The sequence below is a fragment of the Ictalurus furcatus genome, chromosome 2 (genome assembly GCF_023375685.1).
Source record: "Ictalurus furcatus strain D&B chromosome 2, Billie_1.0, whole genome shotgun sequence".
NCBI classification, from domain to species: domain Eukaryota; kingdom Metazoa; phylum Chordata; class Actinopteri; order Siluriformes; family Ictaluridae; genus Ictalurus; species Ictalurus furcatus.
Window position 1 is genome coordinate 14,379,179 of NC_071256.1, and position 18,324 is coordinate 14,397,502.

Here is an 18,324-nt window from a genome sequence, read left to right on the forward strand (position 1 = left end):
AACTTTTCTGCTCCACGTCTGTATGTGGGAAGAGGTCCAGAGACGATGATCTTCGCGGTGGGTGATCTGCCTCGTACCGTCTCGATCAGGCTGGAGAAGTCCCTCTTCAGAACCTCCGTCTGCCGCAGCCTGGTGTCGTTCGTCCCCACGTGCAGCACAACCGCTCCAATGTGCTCGTCCTTCTTCAGGATCCCGGATACCTGCGCAGCGACATCAAGGACACAAGCACCAGAAAAACAGTGTGTGCGCACCTTACCTTTAGATGAGGCTACACGGACGTTCCGCACAATGGAGTCCCCGATGATCACAGCGTTGGGTGTGGTCTGACGGAGAGGGGCGAAGCGGTTCCTGGTTGGAATCTCGAACACCGGAGGTGGAGAGGGTCCAGCCCGCGCCTTCCGCCGCTGGTTCACCCAAGGCCCGAGGTGTGTTGGCGCCGGCGTGACGGAGACCACGGCTAGGAAAGTCCTAGATACACGGTCCCTGCACAGAGAAACACACGGCGTAGAGGGGCTGGGAGTGGAAATACCATGCTGTGTGCTTACCTTGGATATGTGGGCAGAGGCACAAGATGTTTCCAGCGCAGTTTGTCGCTCCAGCAGCTGGGCCTGCTTGTCAAGTAGGCTGCGGATCTGCTTCTCCACATCCTCCAGTTCCAGCCGCACCATGTGAAGCTCGAGCGAGTACTCATCTGCACTCAAAACCGGAGAGACAGCAGACATATTTGTTTTTTAAACAGAACAGCGGTAAATGAGAAATGTGAAACGTAAACAAGGCTAGCGGTAGGTGATGCTAGCGGGCTACGGGCTACAAGCTAGTCGCAAGCTAGTTGCGGATGTTTGTAAAAAAACAGATCAAATTTAGCGACAGCACAACGTTACGATTGTTTTATCTAAAGTAGTGTCAGTTATATTTGTATAACGTAAGGTAAATAATTTTAAAGTATAGAGTGTCATCCCTGCAGCATTGCAATTTAACTTACAGACTGCCTGTATGTGTAACTGACAGCACTCTCAGCCAATTGAAATAGACTTTAGACACGCCCCAGAGCTTTTGGCATGCCCATTAAAGTCCAGAGGCTGGGAAATTCAGTGTTAGATACTGACTTGGCTTCGACTTTGGAGGAGACTTATAGCATCAGCAGCTGTGTGATCACGCTACTCAGCTCATATCTTGACTCTAGAATGAGGTCAGGATCTAACATGTTTGCTAGCCAATGGTTTTTTTTCTTTACAATGTCATCTATGTCCATTAATTAGATGTTTAACCAGATTCTACTTAAATACAAAGACTTGATGCAAACAAACAAAACAATGTTTGCTAGCTAGAAAAGTTTCAATTCAAAGAGAAATCTTTGTTCATTACTGAATAGTGATCATGTCAACATTGGCAGAGGTGATTTGAGAAAGACTGTTATGAAGGAAATAAAACACAACACGGCATGCTGTTATTGGAAATTTTCCTATGACATCATGTCAAGTGATTTATTTCTCTTACCACAGCAATGATTACAATTACATCTGCAAAACAAGTTAATTCCTCTTATCACTTACTTTATAGTAGCTATAAACAGCCGTTCCCTGAGCAGACTTTCTTTTCTCTGTCTTAAGGTTAATAAGATAAAAAAGAAGCTTGTCACGTTAGTAAGAAAGCGTAAAGTGGTCTATCCTGGAAACCTTTCAGAAATGTGAAATAAACATCTTATAGAAAGTTTCATCATGTCAATGATTCTGCAATTTTCTTTGTAAAAAAAACAAACACTGTGTATTAATTTAATATTAATATCAGGCTTAGATTATGAGAATGCCCTCCACATATTACCAACATAATCAACACCTTCTGACCAAGCTAACCAATTGAGAATTGAACGGAGCTACGGTATAAATTAATTTTAACATTGTATTAAATTGATAAATTAGCGAGGTAGAGAGGTGGTAGTGTCCACCCATCCATCCATTTTCTGTACCGCTTATCCTACACAGGGTCCCAGGGAGCCTGGATCCTATCCCAGGGAACTCGGGGCACTGGGCAGGGGACAACCTGGATGGGGTGCCAACCCATCGCAGTGCACAATCATGCACACATCCATACACTATGGACAATTTAGTGATGCCATTCAGCCTACAGCGGATGTCTTTGTAGTCGGGGAGGAAACTGGAGTACCTGGAGGAAACCCCCGAAGCATGGGGAGTACATGCAAACTCCGTGCACACAGGATGGAGGCGGAAATCGAGCCCCCAACCCCAAACATGTGAGGCAAACATGCTAACCACTAAGCTACTGTGCATCCCATGATAGTTTCCACTACATCTTAAATCGAGTACTTTTGAAGCAGTTAGGAATAAAACACTTAGGTGGGGTGCTGTCAAAGGAAATGAGTTGACGATGGGGTGGTGTTATGTGGGCAGACTGTTCCTATCACAGTACACTCCAAAGTGTTTTATTCCTCTTATATCACAGCAAAAAAAACAAACAAAAAACAACAACAACAACAACAACCCACAAATGATTTAAAATTTTCATTTACCAATAAGCAAAACATTCATACATTTACTCATTTAGAGTTATGTTTTATGTTGTGGAAGTACCACAAATCAAGTATGTATATTTAAATTATGGCATGCATACTTAAAATTCTAGTATGCATACTTATTTTTCAAGGACACATATAAACTTTGCGTCCAACTTTTAAAAAAGCATACATATTTTGCATACTTATTGTTTAGTAATTGTTTGTACATATTTTTAAATGTAAATTCTTAAAGACTTCTATGTATCAGTAAATTCGGTAAACGTTGCTTAGTAAATTATTCCATAGGGTAAGCTAGTTAAACTTTAGCTGGCTCCTGGGAGTCTGACCAGGATGAATAAATTGGATGAATTAAGTGTTTCAGCACGATTCAGATGCTCAAACTGACATATAAGGAATAATAAAAACCTACAGCTTGATGAATGACTGCAGTGGTGAGTTGGCATAATGGGTAGTGTTATTACCTCATGTTCCAAGTGTTGTAGGTTCAATGCTGAACTGTGGTCACTTCAGTAGTGTTTCACAGTTCTTCCTGGGCTTGTGTGGATTTCCTACAGGTTCTCTAGTTTTCTCCCACCTCTAAAATTTTAGTATACATACTCATTTTTTACATATGCATATAAACTTTGTGTCTATATTTAGTTTGTGTACAACCTTTTTTAAAAACATACTTATTTAGCATACTTATTGTTTAGTATTTCTACATATTTTACTGATTTATTTAAAGACTTCTATGTATTAGTAAATTAGATAAACATTGCTTGATTAATTAATCCACATGGTAAGCTAGTTAAACTCCAGCTACAGTGGTGAGTTGGCGTAATGGCTAGTGTTATTACTTCATGTTCCAAGGGTTGTTGGTTTGATGCTGTGGTTACTTTTGCAGAGTTTCACGGTTCCTCCTGGGCCTGTGTGGGTTTCCTACAGGTTCTCCAGTTTTCTCCCACCTCTTGAAAACATGCCACTTAATGGTTTATCTAAAGGTCTGACTTGTGAGACTACCGTGACTCTGACCAGGACAAATATGTAGATGATTGAATGACTTGTTTCAGCATGAGTCTTATGCTCAAACTGACATATAAGGAATAGTAAACATCTAAAGTTTGACCAATAACCTAACTAACTAGTTTTTGGATGAAATCCTTGGAACAGAAACATGTGCAATGAAATATTTTTAATCACATTTCCATGATATCAGTGTAAGATATTCATTTATTAAAACACGCAGTTAACAGTTCTGTTCCTCATGTTCTTGGCAGCCATGAAATAAATAGAGCCTCCCCATGTCCTAAATATTACTTTTACCCCGGAGACTTACAGACGTAGATCAAATGTTTTGAGCCTCGCGATGCGCTGCACTGGTCTGACACAACAACCGCTCACGTTTTTAGATTCCTGGAGAGGGGGAAGAAGCGAGCATGTCAACACACACACACACACACACACACACACACACACACAGTGTGAAATTCAGGATTTTCCTTGATTTTAATCAGATTCAGATCCGAAGTAACTAGTAACTTGGGTAGGCTTCTCATTGTATACTTTATTACTCTTACTCAAGTAATTATTATTACTTCTACTTTCCACTACTACGTCTTTATCGCCACTGAACAGCTGTTCTATGAGGGTTCAGCTCTACCCGACCAACCTACCTACTTGTTGGAGGTGTGAAAAGGAAGGTGTGAAAATGCCTTAGCTAAAACAATAGCATGGTCGCTTAGAGTTTCCGTAGGACTGGGTTCAGCAACAAAAAAATTCTTTGTGTTTTTGAAGAAGATGAATCCTGCAACTTTTTTGCCAGTTACTTATTGACGTGTGGATCTCCCCTTTCCACAGTGAAAAAAACTCCCTGCTCATTTAATAAACAGTTATTTGAGCTGAGACCCAAACCCCATTCACTGGTATAGTGAACCTACATATTACCACTGCATTATCCTAGCACACATACAAGACTCATTAACTTAAACACTATAGTTATTGTACCTGTACTACGAGACTCGATCACGCACACTTTATATTTTACATTATCTTGTAATTAGAAACTTATTTAAATTAGGTTTATCATAAGTTTTGATGAGAAGCGTAATATTTTTATGTGAACTATTTGACCACACATTCCAATTTTATTGTACTGTGTTCACATATACGCAGTACACATATAAACAGTCATTCCCTCACCTGCCTGTTTTTTTCTCACTCTTGAAGTTAATAAGACAAGCCATGCAGCTTGATTCAGCTTGTTACTCAGAAACCACAATGACTTTCTTCCTGATGACTTTCCTTCAATCTGTGTCTTATTAAATAAAAAATGAGATGCTGGTGAGGGAATGACTGTTTATAGGTGCAATAACAAAAGTGGTAATGGGAACTAAGTCATTGTTTTATTACTTAATCATGCACACGTGATGGAATTTTGAGCCGTTCGCTAATTGTTTTGAAAAATTTTTGTTCTGTAGGGTCTACTCTGGGTCCTTGAAATCACCCACCCTCCACCTGTCCACCCCTCCACGAGCAAAGTGTCTGATAACTATCAGTTTTTGATTGACATTATCTGTTCAGTAAACTGATCTCTATTCACAGTTGAGCCTGTGTGTGTCTGTGTGTGACACTAAAAGAGACAGCACTAACACACACACCCTATCATACTTACACTCTCTTGTTCCCCTTCTGGGCTGAGAAAACTCCTGCTGTCATCATACACCCTTCAGTGTGTGTGTCTCAAACACGTTTCTATGGAAATCAGGGAATTATAATAATAATAATCCTGAATTATACGGTTGTAGGCTATCGGCTTATTTATATACACGTTTTAGGTTTATACACATGGTACAGTGTGTGAGAATTGGCGCTAGGAATGAGAGAGAGAGGGAGAGAGAGAGAGAGAGAGAGCGAGAGAGAGAAAGAGAGAGAGATTAAAGAGATAAATAGGGAAGAAGTGATAACATCTCGTATCATCGGGGAAAAAACACAGGTTATTCTATTACACATGACATTCAGAGAGCGAGAGAGAGAGAGTGAGAGAGAGAGAGAGAGAGAGAGAGAGAGGGAGGCAAGGAGAGAGAGAGAGAGATTTATACATTATGTACTGTCTCTATAGTTAAATATATGAGGGCCATAACACTTTGTTCCCTGACACTATAATAAAGCTGTTTAGAACTTAAATGAGAGTGAAATAGTATATTTATTTTACATTCCTTATATGTAAAAATGTTATATATATATATATATACACACACACACACATATATATGTATATGTACATATATATATATATATATATTCATATAAATAATATATTTACTTATTTATTTTTTACATTTATACCATGTAAAACAAAATGTGAAAACATACTCAGGACAATTAATCAAATATGGTTTTCTCACATTCATATAATTTAATAGTAATATAAAAAAATAATATTGTATAATAATGTAACCTTAATATTCATATAGTACAATAAATATTGACTGTGCTATCCAGTTTACTTGGATGACGCCTACTTTAATAATTCTATAATAATAAATTCTTTAGTAAACTATATTTTTATTAAGAAAAAGCCACAATTATTAAACTGGATAAGTCAATATTTATTATTCGTATATTCACATAGGTAGCTTTAAAAAAACAAAAACATTTATAATATTTAAAAGCTTAAAGGACTGCAAACATGAAACATCTGGCATAACACATTTGCATAGATAAAATAAAACAAAATCTATTTATTTAATGGAAATAAAAAAAATGTTTTTGATGCTCATTACTGTAGAAATATTTTTTTAAAATATGAAAAATAAAAAAATCGACTGCTGTATAAAAATACAAATATAAATGTAGCTTATACACTGTAGCATATACATATTTTAGCACAGTCACTGACTCAGTATAACAGTAAAAGCCAACAATTTACAATGTTGAAAATGGAGAATAAATAATGATCAAAAGCAGTATGCAGCATTCAGTTTCATCAACAACTAGCAAGTAGCCAGCTAGCAAGAATACTGATTGTTTAGCTAATTTCATGCTAGTTTATGAAACAATTGAGCTGTGATTGTAGTCCCAAATACATTTGCCAGTTAATTAATTCAAAAAGTTAAAACAGCTTTAAAAGTGCTAATAAACATATAGAGCTTGTGTGGTATGATGGTTGTAATTAGCTATTCTAGGTTATGGGTTAGTCAATTTACTGTAATGCTAGTTTAAGTTAAACTGTTTACTATAATACAGATTTATATTCTAGCTTTCTTATAATGCTAGTTTGTGCATTATCCTGTTTTGTACAGCGAGTATGTCAGAATATGACTCTGTCTCATTATCTGTGTCACTTAACCTTCACATTTCAAGGAGAGGTGCACTGTGGATTTGTATTTGGACCTGATACAGTGCTGTGAAAAAGTATTTCTTCTGTTTCTGTGTATATCTCATACTAAATAGTTTTAGATCTTCAAACGAAATACAACATAAAACAAAGGCAACCTGAGTAAACACACAACACATTTTTTATTAAAATTTTTTTTTTTATTGAAGCAAAAAAAAAAAGTTATTCAACTCTTATCACCCATGTGAAAAACTAATTGCCCCTTTAAACTTAAAATCTGGTTGTGCCACCTTACACTTACTTCTAGGACTAGGACTTACTCCTATGCTTTGGATCATAGTCTTACTGCATAATCCAGTTGTGATTGATTTTCAATTTACGGACTGAAAACCAGACACTCTCCTTTAGGATTTTCTGGTTAGAGAGCAGAATTAATGTTTCCCTCAATTATTGTAAGTTGCCTAGCCCCTGAAGCAGCAAAGCATCCTCACAACATCACACTTCCACCACCATGCTTGACCATAGGTTTGATGCTCTTTGTGGAATTCAGTGTATGGTTTTTGGGTGTGCTGAGTTTTTCCATTTGGATATAATGGTTCTTTGGAGTCCCAGAGACTTTGAAATAGCTTTGTAACCCTTCCCAGACTGATGTATTTCAAACACCTTCTTCCTCATCATTTCTGGAATTTATTTCAATTTTGCCATAGTGTGTTACTGGGTAAGACCTTTTAACCAACTTCATGCTGCTGGAAAAGTTCTATTTAAGTGTTGATTTGATTGAACAGGGTTTGCAGTAATCAGGCCTAGTTGTGTCTAGTCCAGCTGAACACCATTATGAAAGCAGTTTCATAGATTTGGGGAATTAGTAACTACGGGGGCAAATACATTTTCACACAGGCCCAGTTGGTATTAGATAACTTTTTTGTTTCAATAATTAACTGTCATTTAAAAACTGTATTTTGTGCTTACTTAGGTTGCCTTTGTTTTATATTACATTTTGTTTTCACTTCTGAAACAATTTAGGATAAGATATACACAAAAACAGAAGAAATCAGGATGGATGCAAATACATTTTCACAGCACTGTACCTTGATATTCAATATTTTAGAAGCCTTTCCCTCAAAATACACGAAAGCATTCCACCTGAGAGCTGATTATGTCATTACGGTCATATCATTGTGTAACTAATGCCTTCAGGTCATCGTGTCGGAATTATGGGCTGAGAATTTTCTTACTGTGAAATCATATCAAAGACAAACATAACTGAAAAAGACATAAAATGCAGCTGCTTCTGGTTAATACATATCAGTAAAACATTTCCTATCATTTGGTATAGACAGTCTGGTATAGACATCACAGTAAATAGCATAACATAGTTTTGCATTTTATGTACAAAATGGAAAAATTTGGTTTTGGCATTATTATTATTATTATTATTATTATTATTATTATTATTATTATTATATTGTTGTTGGCTACCCATGTGTTGTTGTCCATGTGTGTAAATGTTTGCTGTTTTTGTTCCTTAATACCTTCAAAAAATACAAAAAAGCACAGTGTCATGAGGTAATATTTTGGCATTCTTAAAACAACAACAACAACAACATTGTTAATGTATATATTGTTGTGTTTCCTTAAACATTGTAAATTTTGACATGGTGCAAACTCACATTTAGAGCTGATGAGTCCTAAAACATTTATCCTAAAAAAAAAATCACTATAACACATAATAATAAGAACAAGTTTACAAACGTGTGTTAAGTTTCCAGCATGTTTTATATAACACTGAATTTCACACACTGTATTTTAATCCTATTTATGAGGTTTGTGTGTGTGCTTGCATTTTTTCCTCCTTCTGATTTTAAGGCCCAAATTCAACTGAATTAATTTCCTCTCAAGTTTAAATAACCTCCTGTTTTTAGTTTCAGTTTAGCCAGGTGTGTGTGTGTGTGTGTGTGTGTGTGTGTGTGTAGGTTTTCAGTCAGTCAGGTCGAGGTGAATGGGTTTTGTGGTAATGATGTATAATGTTGTGCTATATTATTAAGCCAAGGTTAAATATATAATGTTCATCTAATATTTTTCGACTACTACCCTGCTCTGACAAAATTTCCCTCCGGTTTATGAAAGCAGTTTTTCACAATACTATTTGTGCAGTTTTTATTTGCTGAATTTCTCCAACTTCCTTCAATAACTAGCAGAGGACTGTAATGAGCTTTTTGCAGGATTTTGCATAATCCTTTGTTATGATGTCAAACAATTTCTGTTTGACTAGTGAATAATACTAGCATGGATTTCACTGACTTCTCACTTTCAGTCAAATGTTCTTCCCACACACTCAAAGAACTTCCTGTTTGTTTCGTGAAAATCTCAGTTTTCAAAATATTTCACTGTTTTCCACCAATTCAAACAGTCTGGTATGCAATTGCACCCAGCTCTTTTTTTGGTGAAACTGTCGGTGTAGTTTTCACAGTATTTCCCAAATGTTCTTCCCATAAGTTTAAATAACTGTTTGCATTTGCATATGAATGAGCTTCTGTAACAAAATCGCAAACATTTTCCCTTGTCCATTCTTTAAACAGTTCTCACTTCCAATCAAACGTTCTTCCTACCAGTTCAAAGAACTTCCTGTTTGGTTCCTGAAAGTATTCGCATAATTTCTGCAGGATCTCTGGGGCTACATTTGGATGTGTTCGTCCCTTCGATTCATGTAGGCAGCGTTCGTGACCTTGTTCCTTCAAACAGTAAAAGCCTTTCGTCCGATTAAAGTAAAAGTTTTCTTCGGTTATCTGTGGCTTGAGGTGCAAAAAATGTTCAACTTTTTTCATTTCTGCTAACGGGTCTCTGATGAGCGTGTCGCCGTCCACTATATGAAAGCTGTCACGTGGGAAAACCCGTAACCATCGCTGCATATGCGGGTGATACACACTTCGATTCACAGCTTTATAGTTGAGGTTAAGCTCGCCATCTCGGAGCAGCAGGTCCTCGATGGGCTGTGGAACTTTGTGTTTTTGAAGCTGATTGTAAAGAACTTGTGTATAATCTGACAGAACACGATCCACAGGATCTCGGACAATCAGCAAGAGCCGGATGGAAGGGTTCATGTGAAGAATTCGCTCCGGAGCGTCAACAGAGGTGAAGTATGCCGGAGTCTTTTCTACCGTCAACTGATCAGGTCGAGCCAGTGGCATCTGTGATGTGTACCACTCGAGTCCCTGCTGGTAATGAGCATCCAAGTCGAAGAAGTGGACCTCGCTTTGAGCAGTAGCGATGGTGTCGTGAAGGCTCAGCATCTCAAGCAATGCTCTTGTACCACCCTTCCTTACTCCAATGATAATGATATCCGGCAGATGATGTGCAAGTTTTCCATTGTTTTGGCTGATTTCACTGCTGGTTTGCTCTGTTCCACTGTTGTTTTGGTTTTTTTGGCCAGTTTTTCTTGGATATGTATAGACCTCATGTCCATTTTGGATGTTTGGGTGGACATTAATTGTGTTCTGGTCCAGTTCTCTTTCTTTATGTCCTACCGTGTTTGAGCTTTGAATGTCATTGTTGCTGGATTGGTTGATTGTAATGCTGCCACCATTTTGGTGGACAACATTCTTGTCCACTCCGATGGTCACTGGTGTCTTTGCAAATGGACGAGAAGAAATGTATGGAGGAAGGGGGAGGAGGAGGAGCAAGGTGAAAAATACTGCCGCCATAAGGAGATCTGAACGGATTTGATATCTACAGTTTTCTACTGAACAGATGTCTTTGGTGAATCACTTCATCCAGTGAAGAATACACATGCTGCATACAAGAGGTGCCTTTTATATCTCTGCAAGGAAAACAGCAAAGGGCAACATGATTAAACATTATAACAGATTAAAACATGAAATAGATGAAATACAAAGGTCCTAATGGGTGTACAATTAACATCGTTTTAAATTCAGAGTGCAATTAGTTTTAGATTAGCTGCCTAACCTAGCACAGAAAACACACACACACACACACACACGTAAAATTACTGTATGCAATGCATTAAAGGATAGAGTATAATGATATAATGACACTATTAGTGTTGTACTAGTACTATTAGTACTATTAGAAATGATTATTTCTCTTTTTGCTGTATTACATCAAATTTAAGCATACCAGAAAGGGATTTTTGCTCCTTTTGAAATGACTAAAGTAATCAAATAAATAAAGCATTTAGATCTCCTCAGAGGAGGAGTGGCTTAGTGGTTAGCACATTTGCCTTGCACCTCCTGGGTTAGGGTTTGAATCCCGCATCTACCCTGTGTGCGCGGAGTTTGCATGTTCTCCCCGTGCTTCGGGGGTTTCCTCCGGGTACTCCGGTTTCCTCCCCCAGTCCAAAGATATGCGTTGTAGGATGATTGGCATCTCTAAATTGTCTGTAGTGTGTGAATAAGTGTGTTTGTGATTGTGCCCTGCAATGGGTTGACACCCTGTCTAGGGTGTACCCCGCCTGCCCTGTACCCCAAGTCCCCTGGGATAGGGTCCAGACTCTCCACGACCCTGTGTAGGATAAGCGGTACAGAAAATAGATGGATGGATCTCCTCAGAATTATTTACAAATAAAAAAAACCTGCTTAATTGGTATTCACACCCTCAGCATGAACTGTCCTTTTGCAGCAATTATAGCTTTAAGTTGTCTCAGATCAGAAGTTGTCTCTATCAGCTTTGCATGTTTTGATTTGGGCATTTTCTCCCATTACTCAAAACAAATTTTGAACAAATCTGTCAAATTAGATGGAGAACATTGGTGGACAGCAAATTTTCATGTCATGCTACAAATTTTCAATTGGATTAAAAGTCTGGGCCTTGACTTGGCCATTCCAAAACACAGATCTTCTTTTTTTCAAGCCATTCCTTTGTACTTTTGGCCGTGTGCTGTGACTCATTGTCCTGTTGGAACATACACCACATGACTAAAATAAAAGGTCACTGTTTAGATTTAAATAAGCAAATACTTAAGAGCCTATGATTGGTTCATTATTGCAGTGATTAATATGTTTCATCTGGCAACAATTGTTTTAACCTGAACTGATGCAGTGTGTAGCTTCTCAACCATGTCAGAAGATATATCTCGTGGTTGTGGAAAAGATGTTATTGTGGGCAAATTATTGGCCTACATCAAGCTAAGAAAACAACTAAGGAGATTGCTGAAATCCCTGGAATTGGGTTAAGAACTGTCCAACACATTATTAAAACCTGGAAGGAGAGTGGTGAACTGTCACCTTTGAGGATGAAATGTGGTTGGAAAAATTAATGTTCAAAATCTTGAATGATTGTGATTGGAGATTGTTAAAATGCTTGGTGAAGTCATATAATTAAAAATCGAAAGAAGAACTCATGGCTATGTTTCATAGTGAAAGTAAGAGCATTTCCACATGCACAATGTGACCAGAACTTGACAGATAGACTTGACCATACAGATTAGGACTAAACAGTTCTGTGGACTAATCAGTGTGATGCTAATCAGATATAAAATTACTTCAGTGTGCTAGTGAGCATAAAGATGGGGCTGTGGTGCAATGGAAAAAGGTCATGTGGTCTGATGATTCCAGATTTACCCTATTCCAAAGCGATGGGTACATCAGGGTAAGAAGGGAAGCACATGAAGCAATGCACCATCATGCAATGTACAATCCTCTGGAGGAAGTGTTATGGTCTGGGGTTGCTTCAGTCGGTCAGGTCTAGGCTCAGTAACATTATGCGGCAATAAAATGAAGTCAACTGGGTACCTGAATATACTGAATGACCAGATTATCCCATCAATGGATTTTTTTCTCCCTGACAGCACAGGCATAATCCAGGACGACAATGCCAAGATTCATTGGTTCAGGGAGCATGAGGAATCATTTTCACACATGAATTAGCGACCACAGAGTCCTGACCATAACCCCATTGAAAGTCTTTTGGATGTGCTGGAGAAGACTTTATAGAGTGTCCTCGATACAGAGTGTCCTCGATACAAGATCTCGACCAAAAATTAATGCACCTCTGCATATAAAAAAATATTGTCATGTTGCACAATGTTGTGCAACAATGCCGTGGTGAATGCACAATGTAATCAAAGCTAAAGGTGGTGCAACGAAATTTTAGAGTGTGCAACTTTTTTTTAGGATAGGCAGTGTACATTTTTACCCTAAATGCAGACATCTGGCTGACTAGAACAGGCTCTGTCAACAACTAGCTTATATTTGGCTCAATCTATGATGCCTGTGATGCAGGGATCTTTCCAGTTTTTCCTGCTGAAAAGCAACCCTAGAGCATGATGCTCTCACCACTGTTTGATCACAGGAACCTGGCTGTTGGGCTGTATTTGGTTTGTTCCAAGCATTATGCTTTGCCTTTAGACCAATTATCTCAACCTTTAGTCTCATCAGACCAAAAATCTTTTTCTAAAAGTGCCCAGATTTTCTAAAATGATCTTTCTCAGAAGTGGCTTCCAACTGATGCCAGATCTGTATAGAGCTGATGATATTGGTGGTGAATGCACAAGTTCTCCTATGTCAGCCAGGGAGCTCTGTAACTTCTTCAGTGTCGTAGCTGACCTCTTGGGCATTGCCCTCCTTGAATAAGAACTCAGTCTGAACTGATCTTGGTAGTGACTGGGTTGTACCATATTTTTTTTCCAATTGATTATAATGGATTTCACAATGCTCATTAATAATGTTCAAAGCTTTGCAAATGTTTTAATAACCTTCTCCATCTTTTTTCCACCTAGCAGCTGAATCTCAAAGCTTCACGGGCAGTTCTTCGGTCTTCATGACAGCAGGACTAATCAGATCGGCCATTTTAGCTGTGAGACCTCCCAAAGTCAGAGATATGTATTGTGCAAGCATACAATACAACACAAATGTATTTAAAATCTGACCAGGTGTACCATGTTCAGCATATTCAGTGTGAGCTCTCGGAAATTAAATATTAGTTCTAATTTAGATTGATAAAAGAAAGGGGGTGAATTCTTATCCATTAGGCCATTTTTAGACTTAGTTTTTAAAATCCACAATCTCACTAGCATTTTGAAAACATTTGATCCATTTCCTCATATTCAAGGTGTTTTCCAAATGTGAGAACCCTGAGATACAGCATATAGTCACAGAATACTGTGCAGCAGTATTCTGTGTTAGATCATAAAATACACAAATATCACAGAAGTCCATTGGGACAAGTGAATCTCTATTAAACCACAGTCTGCAAACACAAAGCCACCAGAGACCAGCAGACTCATCTTAGACCCAATTAAATCAAACGGGTCTAGAATCAGTCACATGTTTAAACCTGCTTAATTAATTATTTATAATAGCAACTGTGACAGTACTGCAGCTGCTCTTATTCCAATATGTTGTCTATAGTAACAGTTTATTCATGGGAACTTGTATGGCGGACGCACCATATAATATCTTATTTAACAAAGAAAAATGCTGAATGAAAATTGTTGAAGCTTTCTCTAAGGTGATGTTTATTTAGCATTTATGGAAGAAGTCTCCTGTGTCAGCACTTTGTAACAGTTAGTAAGATTTCTGTTTTTTTTTTTTTTTAAATAACAAGCTGTGCTGTTTTTCTCTATTCACTTCTAGTAAGATAAAGAGAGGCTTGTGAGAGGTTGATTGTTTATATTATATAACCTAAGGAATAACTGGAACTAACTTGTTATGTGGGCATTCGGCAATGTCGATAAACTGATAAAAAGTGTGAGGCTGTTCTTTAAATAATAAATTACTGTGATATAAGAGGATAAAAAACTTCTAGATGTGCTTTCTTATGTCGGCCACAACGTACCATGCCGTCATTTTTTCCCCTATAAAGGCAAGTCCTGTTTTTTTTTTATTTTATTTTTTATTCTTTACACATCTCATACTTAGAAAGCACAACTTTCAATTCTTAAACATTTTTAAGCAGGGTAAATATTGTAATTATGTCACAAGTGTGTACTTAAAAAGATCTCTCAAAAACAACATGGTTATTTTCAATGTCCAGTCAAATGAGTGTGGTAAATGAGCTCATACACAGATATACACACACACAGAGCAGAAAATGATATAAATGAATTATGGGTGGACAACACACAAAATGCTTTACTATATACAGTGTATACACAAATAAATGACCGTTATTACGACTGTTTATTACAATCAAGCTGCCATTTTAGGAACAGAATCATTTGATTGCACCTTATCATTTTATCAGATGCCTGAGATTGAGATCACAATTAAAATATTTAAAATAAATTAATTGTCACATTCTTACAGCCATATAATAATCAAAGAACTAATATTTCTATAACATTTTCATTAATTTTATTTAACATCTACCAACATAAATCAATAAATGAATAGTGCTAAAGTACATTAAGCTACTTGTTAAAGAAGGGTTTTGCTAATAAAACCCAAAAGCACAGTGAAAAGTGTTTCCAGCAGGTGAGTGTGCGTCACTGGGTGATCATTAACAATGCAAAGTGTGTGTTCTATAAACCTCTCTCTGTGTGTGACACACACATGCACACTCACACACCCACAATCATTTATACATGTTAAGATGTATAAGCTCAACAAAAATCTCTGACATTATTATTATTATTATTATTATTATTATTATTATTATTAGTAGTAGTAGTAGTAGTAGTAACAGTAGTAGCAGTAATAATAGTAATAATAGTAGTAGTAATAATAGTAGTAGCAATAATTATAATAATAATAGTAGTAGTAATAATAGTAGTAGTAGTAGTAGTAACAATAGTAGTAGTAATAATAGTAATAATAGTAGTAGTAGTAGTAACAGTAGTAGTAATAGTAATAATAGTAGTAGTAGTAGTAATAATAGTAATAGTAGTAGTAGTAGTAGTAGTAGTAACAGTAGTAGTAGTAATAATAGTAGTAATAGTAATAGAAGAATAACAGAACAAGCAGCTGTTACTTACCTGTAGATTGGAGAGGTGTAGGAATGCTCACGCGATTACATCAAACACACACATACCATTGCTTCACGCTGACAGATCCCTTCCGTGAACACACACTCACACACACACACACACACACACACACACACACACTCACTCACACACACACTCACTCACTCACTCACTCTCACACACACACACACACGCAAACATGTGTCCGGTTGTCAGATCCGAATAAATCGCTCTCGCTTGTCCTGGATGAAAGTTTTGACCGACGGCTCCTTCCATACGGACTTTCATTTATATCAATCCGACACGCCCCTTCTGTAGCGCAACCACAAGGCCACGCTCACTCTGGGAATTGTCCGCGATTTCCCCTCCCTGGCTACTTCCGGGATTTAAAGCGCAGGTAGAGGATATGATTTCTCTTTGTATCTAAATTGAATAAACTAGAAATCCGGCGCTTTTTAGTGCGTCAGTGAGTCAGTGACTGAGTCATTGAATGATTTCGACTCTCAAAAGGCTCCTTGCCAGATCGAAGAGATTGTTGAAGAGAAGAAGTTGTTCATTAACCTTCCAAGTAACAAAACAAAATTCGAGTTGCGTTTGTTACAATATCTCTTTAGATAACTGTACAAACACCACCCTGCATAAAAATACGCACTGACAAGTAGTCCCCAGTAAGCATCCTTGCATTAATATCACTGTGTTACTGTTTCTGGGTTTAAAGTTGCAATACTCTACTTTTTATTATTATTATTTAATTTTACAAATAACCTGGAAGATATGGAAAACATGATAAAAAAAAACCTGTTAAGCTGTTGTCTTAGAAAAAGTGTTTTCAGTTGCTGAGAAAACCCATTTGGAAAATGATATCCAGTCAGGAATACTTGTTTGTGTTTGGATGCGCCTCCTGTCAGTCATTTTATAGACACTCCATAGGCCACTGTAGCTCCTGGAGGCGGAGCTTCATGAACATGAGAATCATGCAAATCTTGAGCCCACCTAACCATCAGATACCTAATCTTCGGGAAAAAAAAAGATTAATTTTACCTAATGCACTTTTAAAGGGAAACTCCACTCTGAAACACATAAAATGAGTTTATATTGAAATATCTGGGATGTGCTTAGTAATTCTGGTCAACGGCACATCATACTGTAAAAAAATAAATAAATCATTTATAGTTACATTTAATGTTGTTGAACATCCATGAGACAAGTTAGCTCCTAGTATCACTTACTTTATCAGCCTTACCTTTTCATTCTCTTGAAGTTAATAAGAAACAAATGCAGCTTGTCATGTTACTGAGGAAATGTAAAGAGTGAAATCTGTGTCTGTGAATTGTCTGAAAACCTACTGACTGTGACAAAGTACTGTCACTGGAGACTCCTTCCATAAATGGTAAATAAATGTCTCCTTACAGAAAGCTTCACCACATCAATGATTATATGTTAAATAACTATATGTTTCTTAATTGTTCGTTATTACCGTAAGGCAGGAGTTGTCAAACTTTTTATAGTCTGCGACCCCTTTAACCATGAAATAAATTCCACAGACCCCCTCAATACAAATTTATTTCATGATCATTACTGAAATGTGTACAGAAAACTTTACTGCCTGGAGCCTTTCTCAGAGAACTTGGGGCATAAGGCAGGGTGCCAACCCATCACAGGGCACAATCACACCCACAAATAACAATTTGGAAATGCCAATGACAGCACAATGACTCAGTCCAAAGACAGGGGGAGGAAACTGGAGTGCCCTGAGGAAGCCTCCAAAGCAGAGGCGAGAATCGAACCCCCAACCCCGGAGTTGCGAAGCAAACATGCTAACCACTAAGCCACTGTGCCCCCCTTTCTTAGGTATAATTCCATTTAATTTAGACTGTGTATTAGTTTATTGAGAACAGCAAGCTGGTTCTTGCCTGTGTTTTCAAGTAGGATGTCCGGGTTAGGTGACTGTCCTGTTTCACATTTCTGTCTGGAGCTTGTTAATGGAATGAGTAATGCCAGACAAGACAACACATGTTATTACTTTTACTTGTGAGTGTGAAGCTGATCAAAGCAAAGTTCTGCCATGGAGTATTTTTTCCCATGTTCCCACTCATTTCTTCTACTGTAACAGTTTTCTGTTTTGTGGTTGATTTTCAGATGCTTTAGCCCCCAAATTATCACACAAGGGGTGTACTCACTTTTGTGAGATACTGTATAAACAAACAAATAATCTCAGATGACAACAAAAACACAGCAGATTTCAATATGTAAAAATTTTCCCAAAAGCACCCCAACATTCAGAAACCAGGTGGGAAAAAACAAGTAAACCCTATATAGAACCCCCTTCAACAACAATAACTTGAAGTAAACATTTTCTATAAGAGTTTATGAGTCTGCCATATCATTATGTATAAATTTTGGCCCACTCTTCTTTACAACATCGCATCAGTTCATTGATGTTTGAGGGCATTAATTTATGCACAGATTTCTTAGGATCCCACCACAGCATCTCAGTGGGTTTGAGGTCTGGACTTTGACTTGGACTTTGCCATTCCAACACCTTGATTTTCTTCT

At 37.5% G+C, this 18,324-nt stretch overlaps 1 protein-coding gene across 1 annotated transcript; it reads right to left on the minus strand.

The window, feature by feature from the left end:
- Nucleotides 1–5,879: 5,879 nt before the first annotated feature.
- Nucleotides 5,880–16,144, minus strand: hs3st1 (heparan sulfate (glucosamine) 3-O-sulfotransferase 1). Its single transcript, XM_053649714.1, has 2 exons — nt 15,778–16,144; nt 5,880–10,665 (listed from the first exon to the last, which is right to left on the minus strand). The coding sequence occupies exon 2, from the start codon at nt 10,547–10,549 to the stop codon at nt 9,431–9,433; it is 1,119 nt and encodes a 372-aa protein (XP_053505689.1). The 5' UTR covers nt 10,550–10,665; nt 15,778–16,144; the 3' UTR covers nt 5,880–9,430.
- Between the last annotated feature and the right edge of the window lie 2,180 nt (nt 16,145–18,324).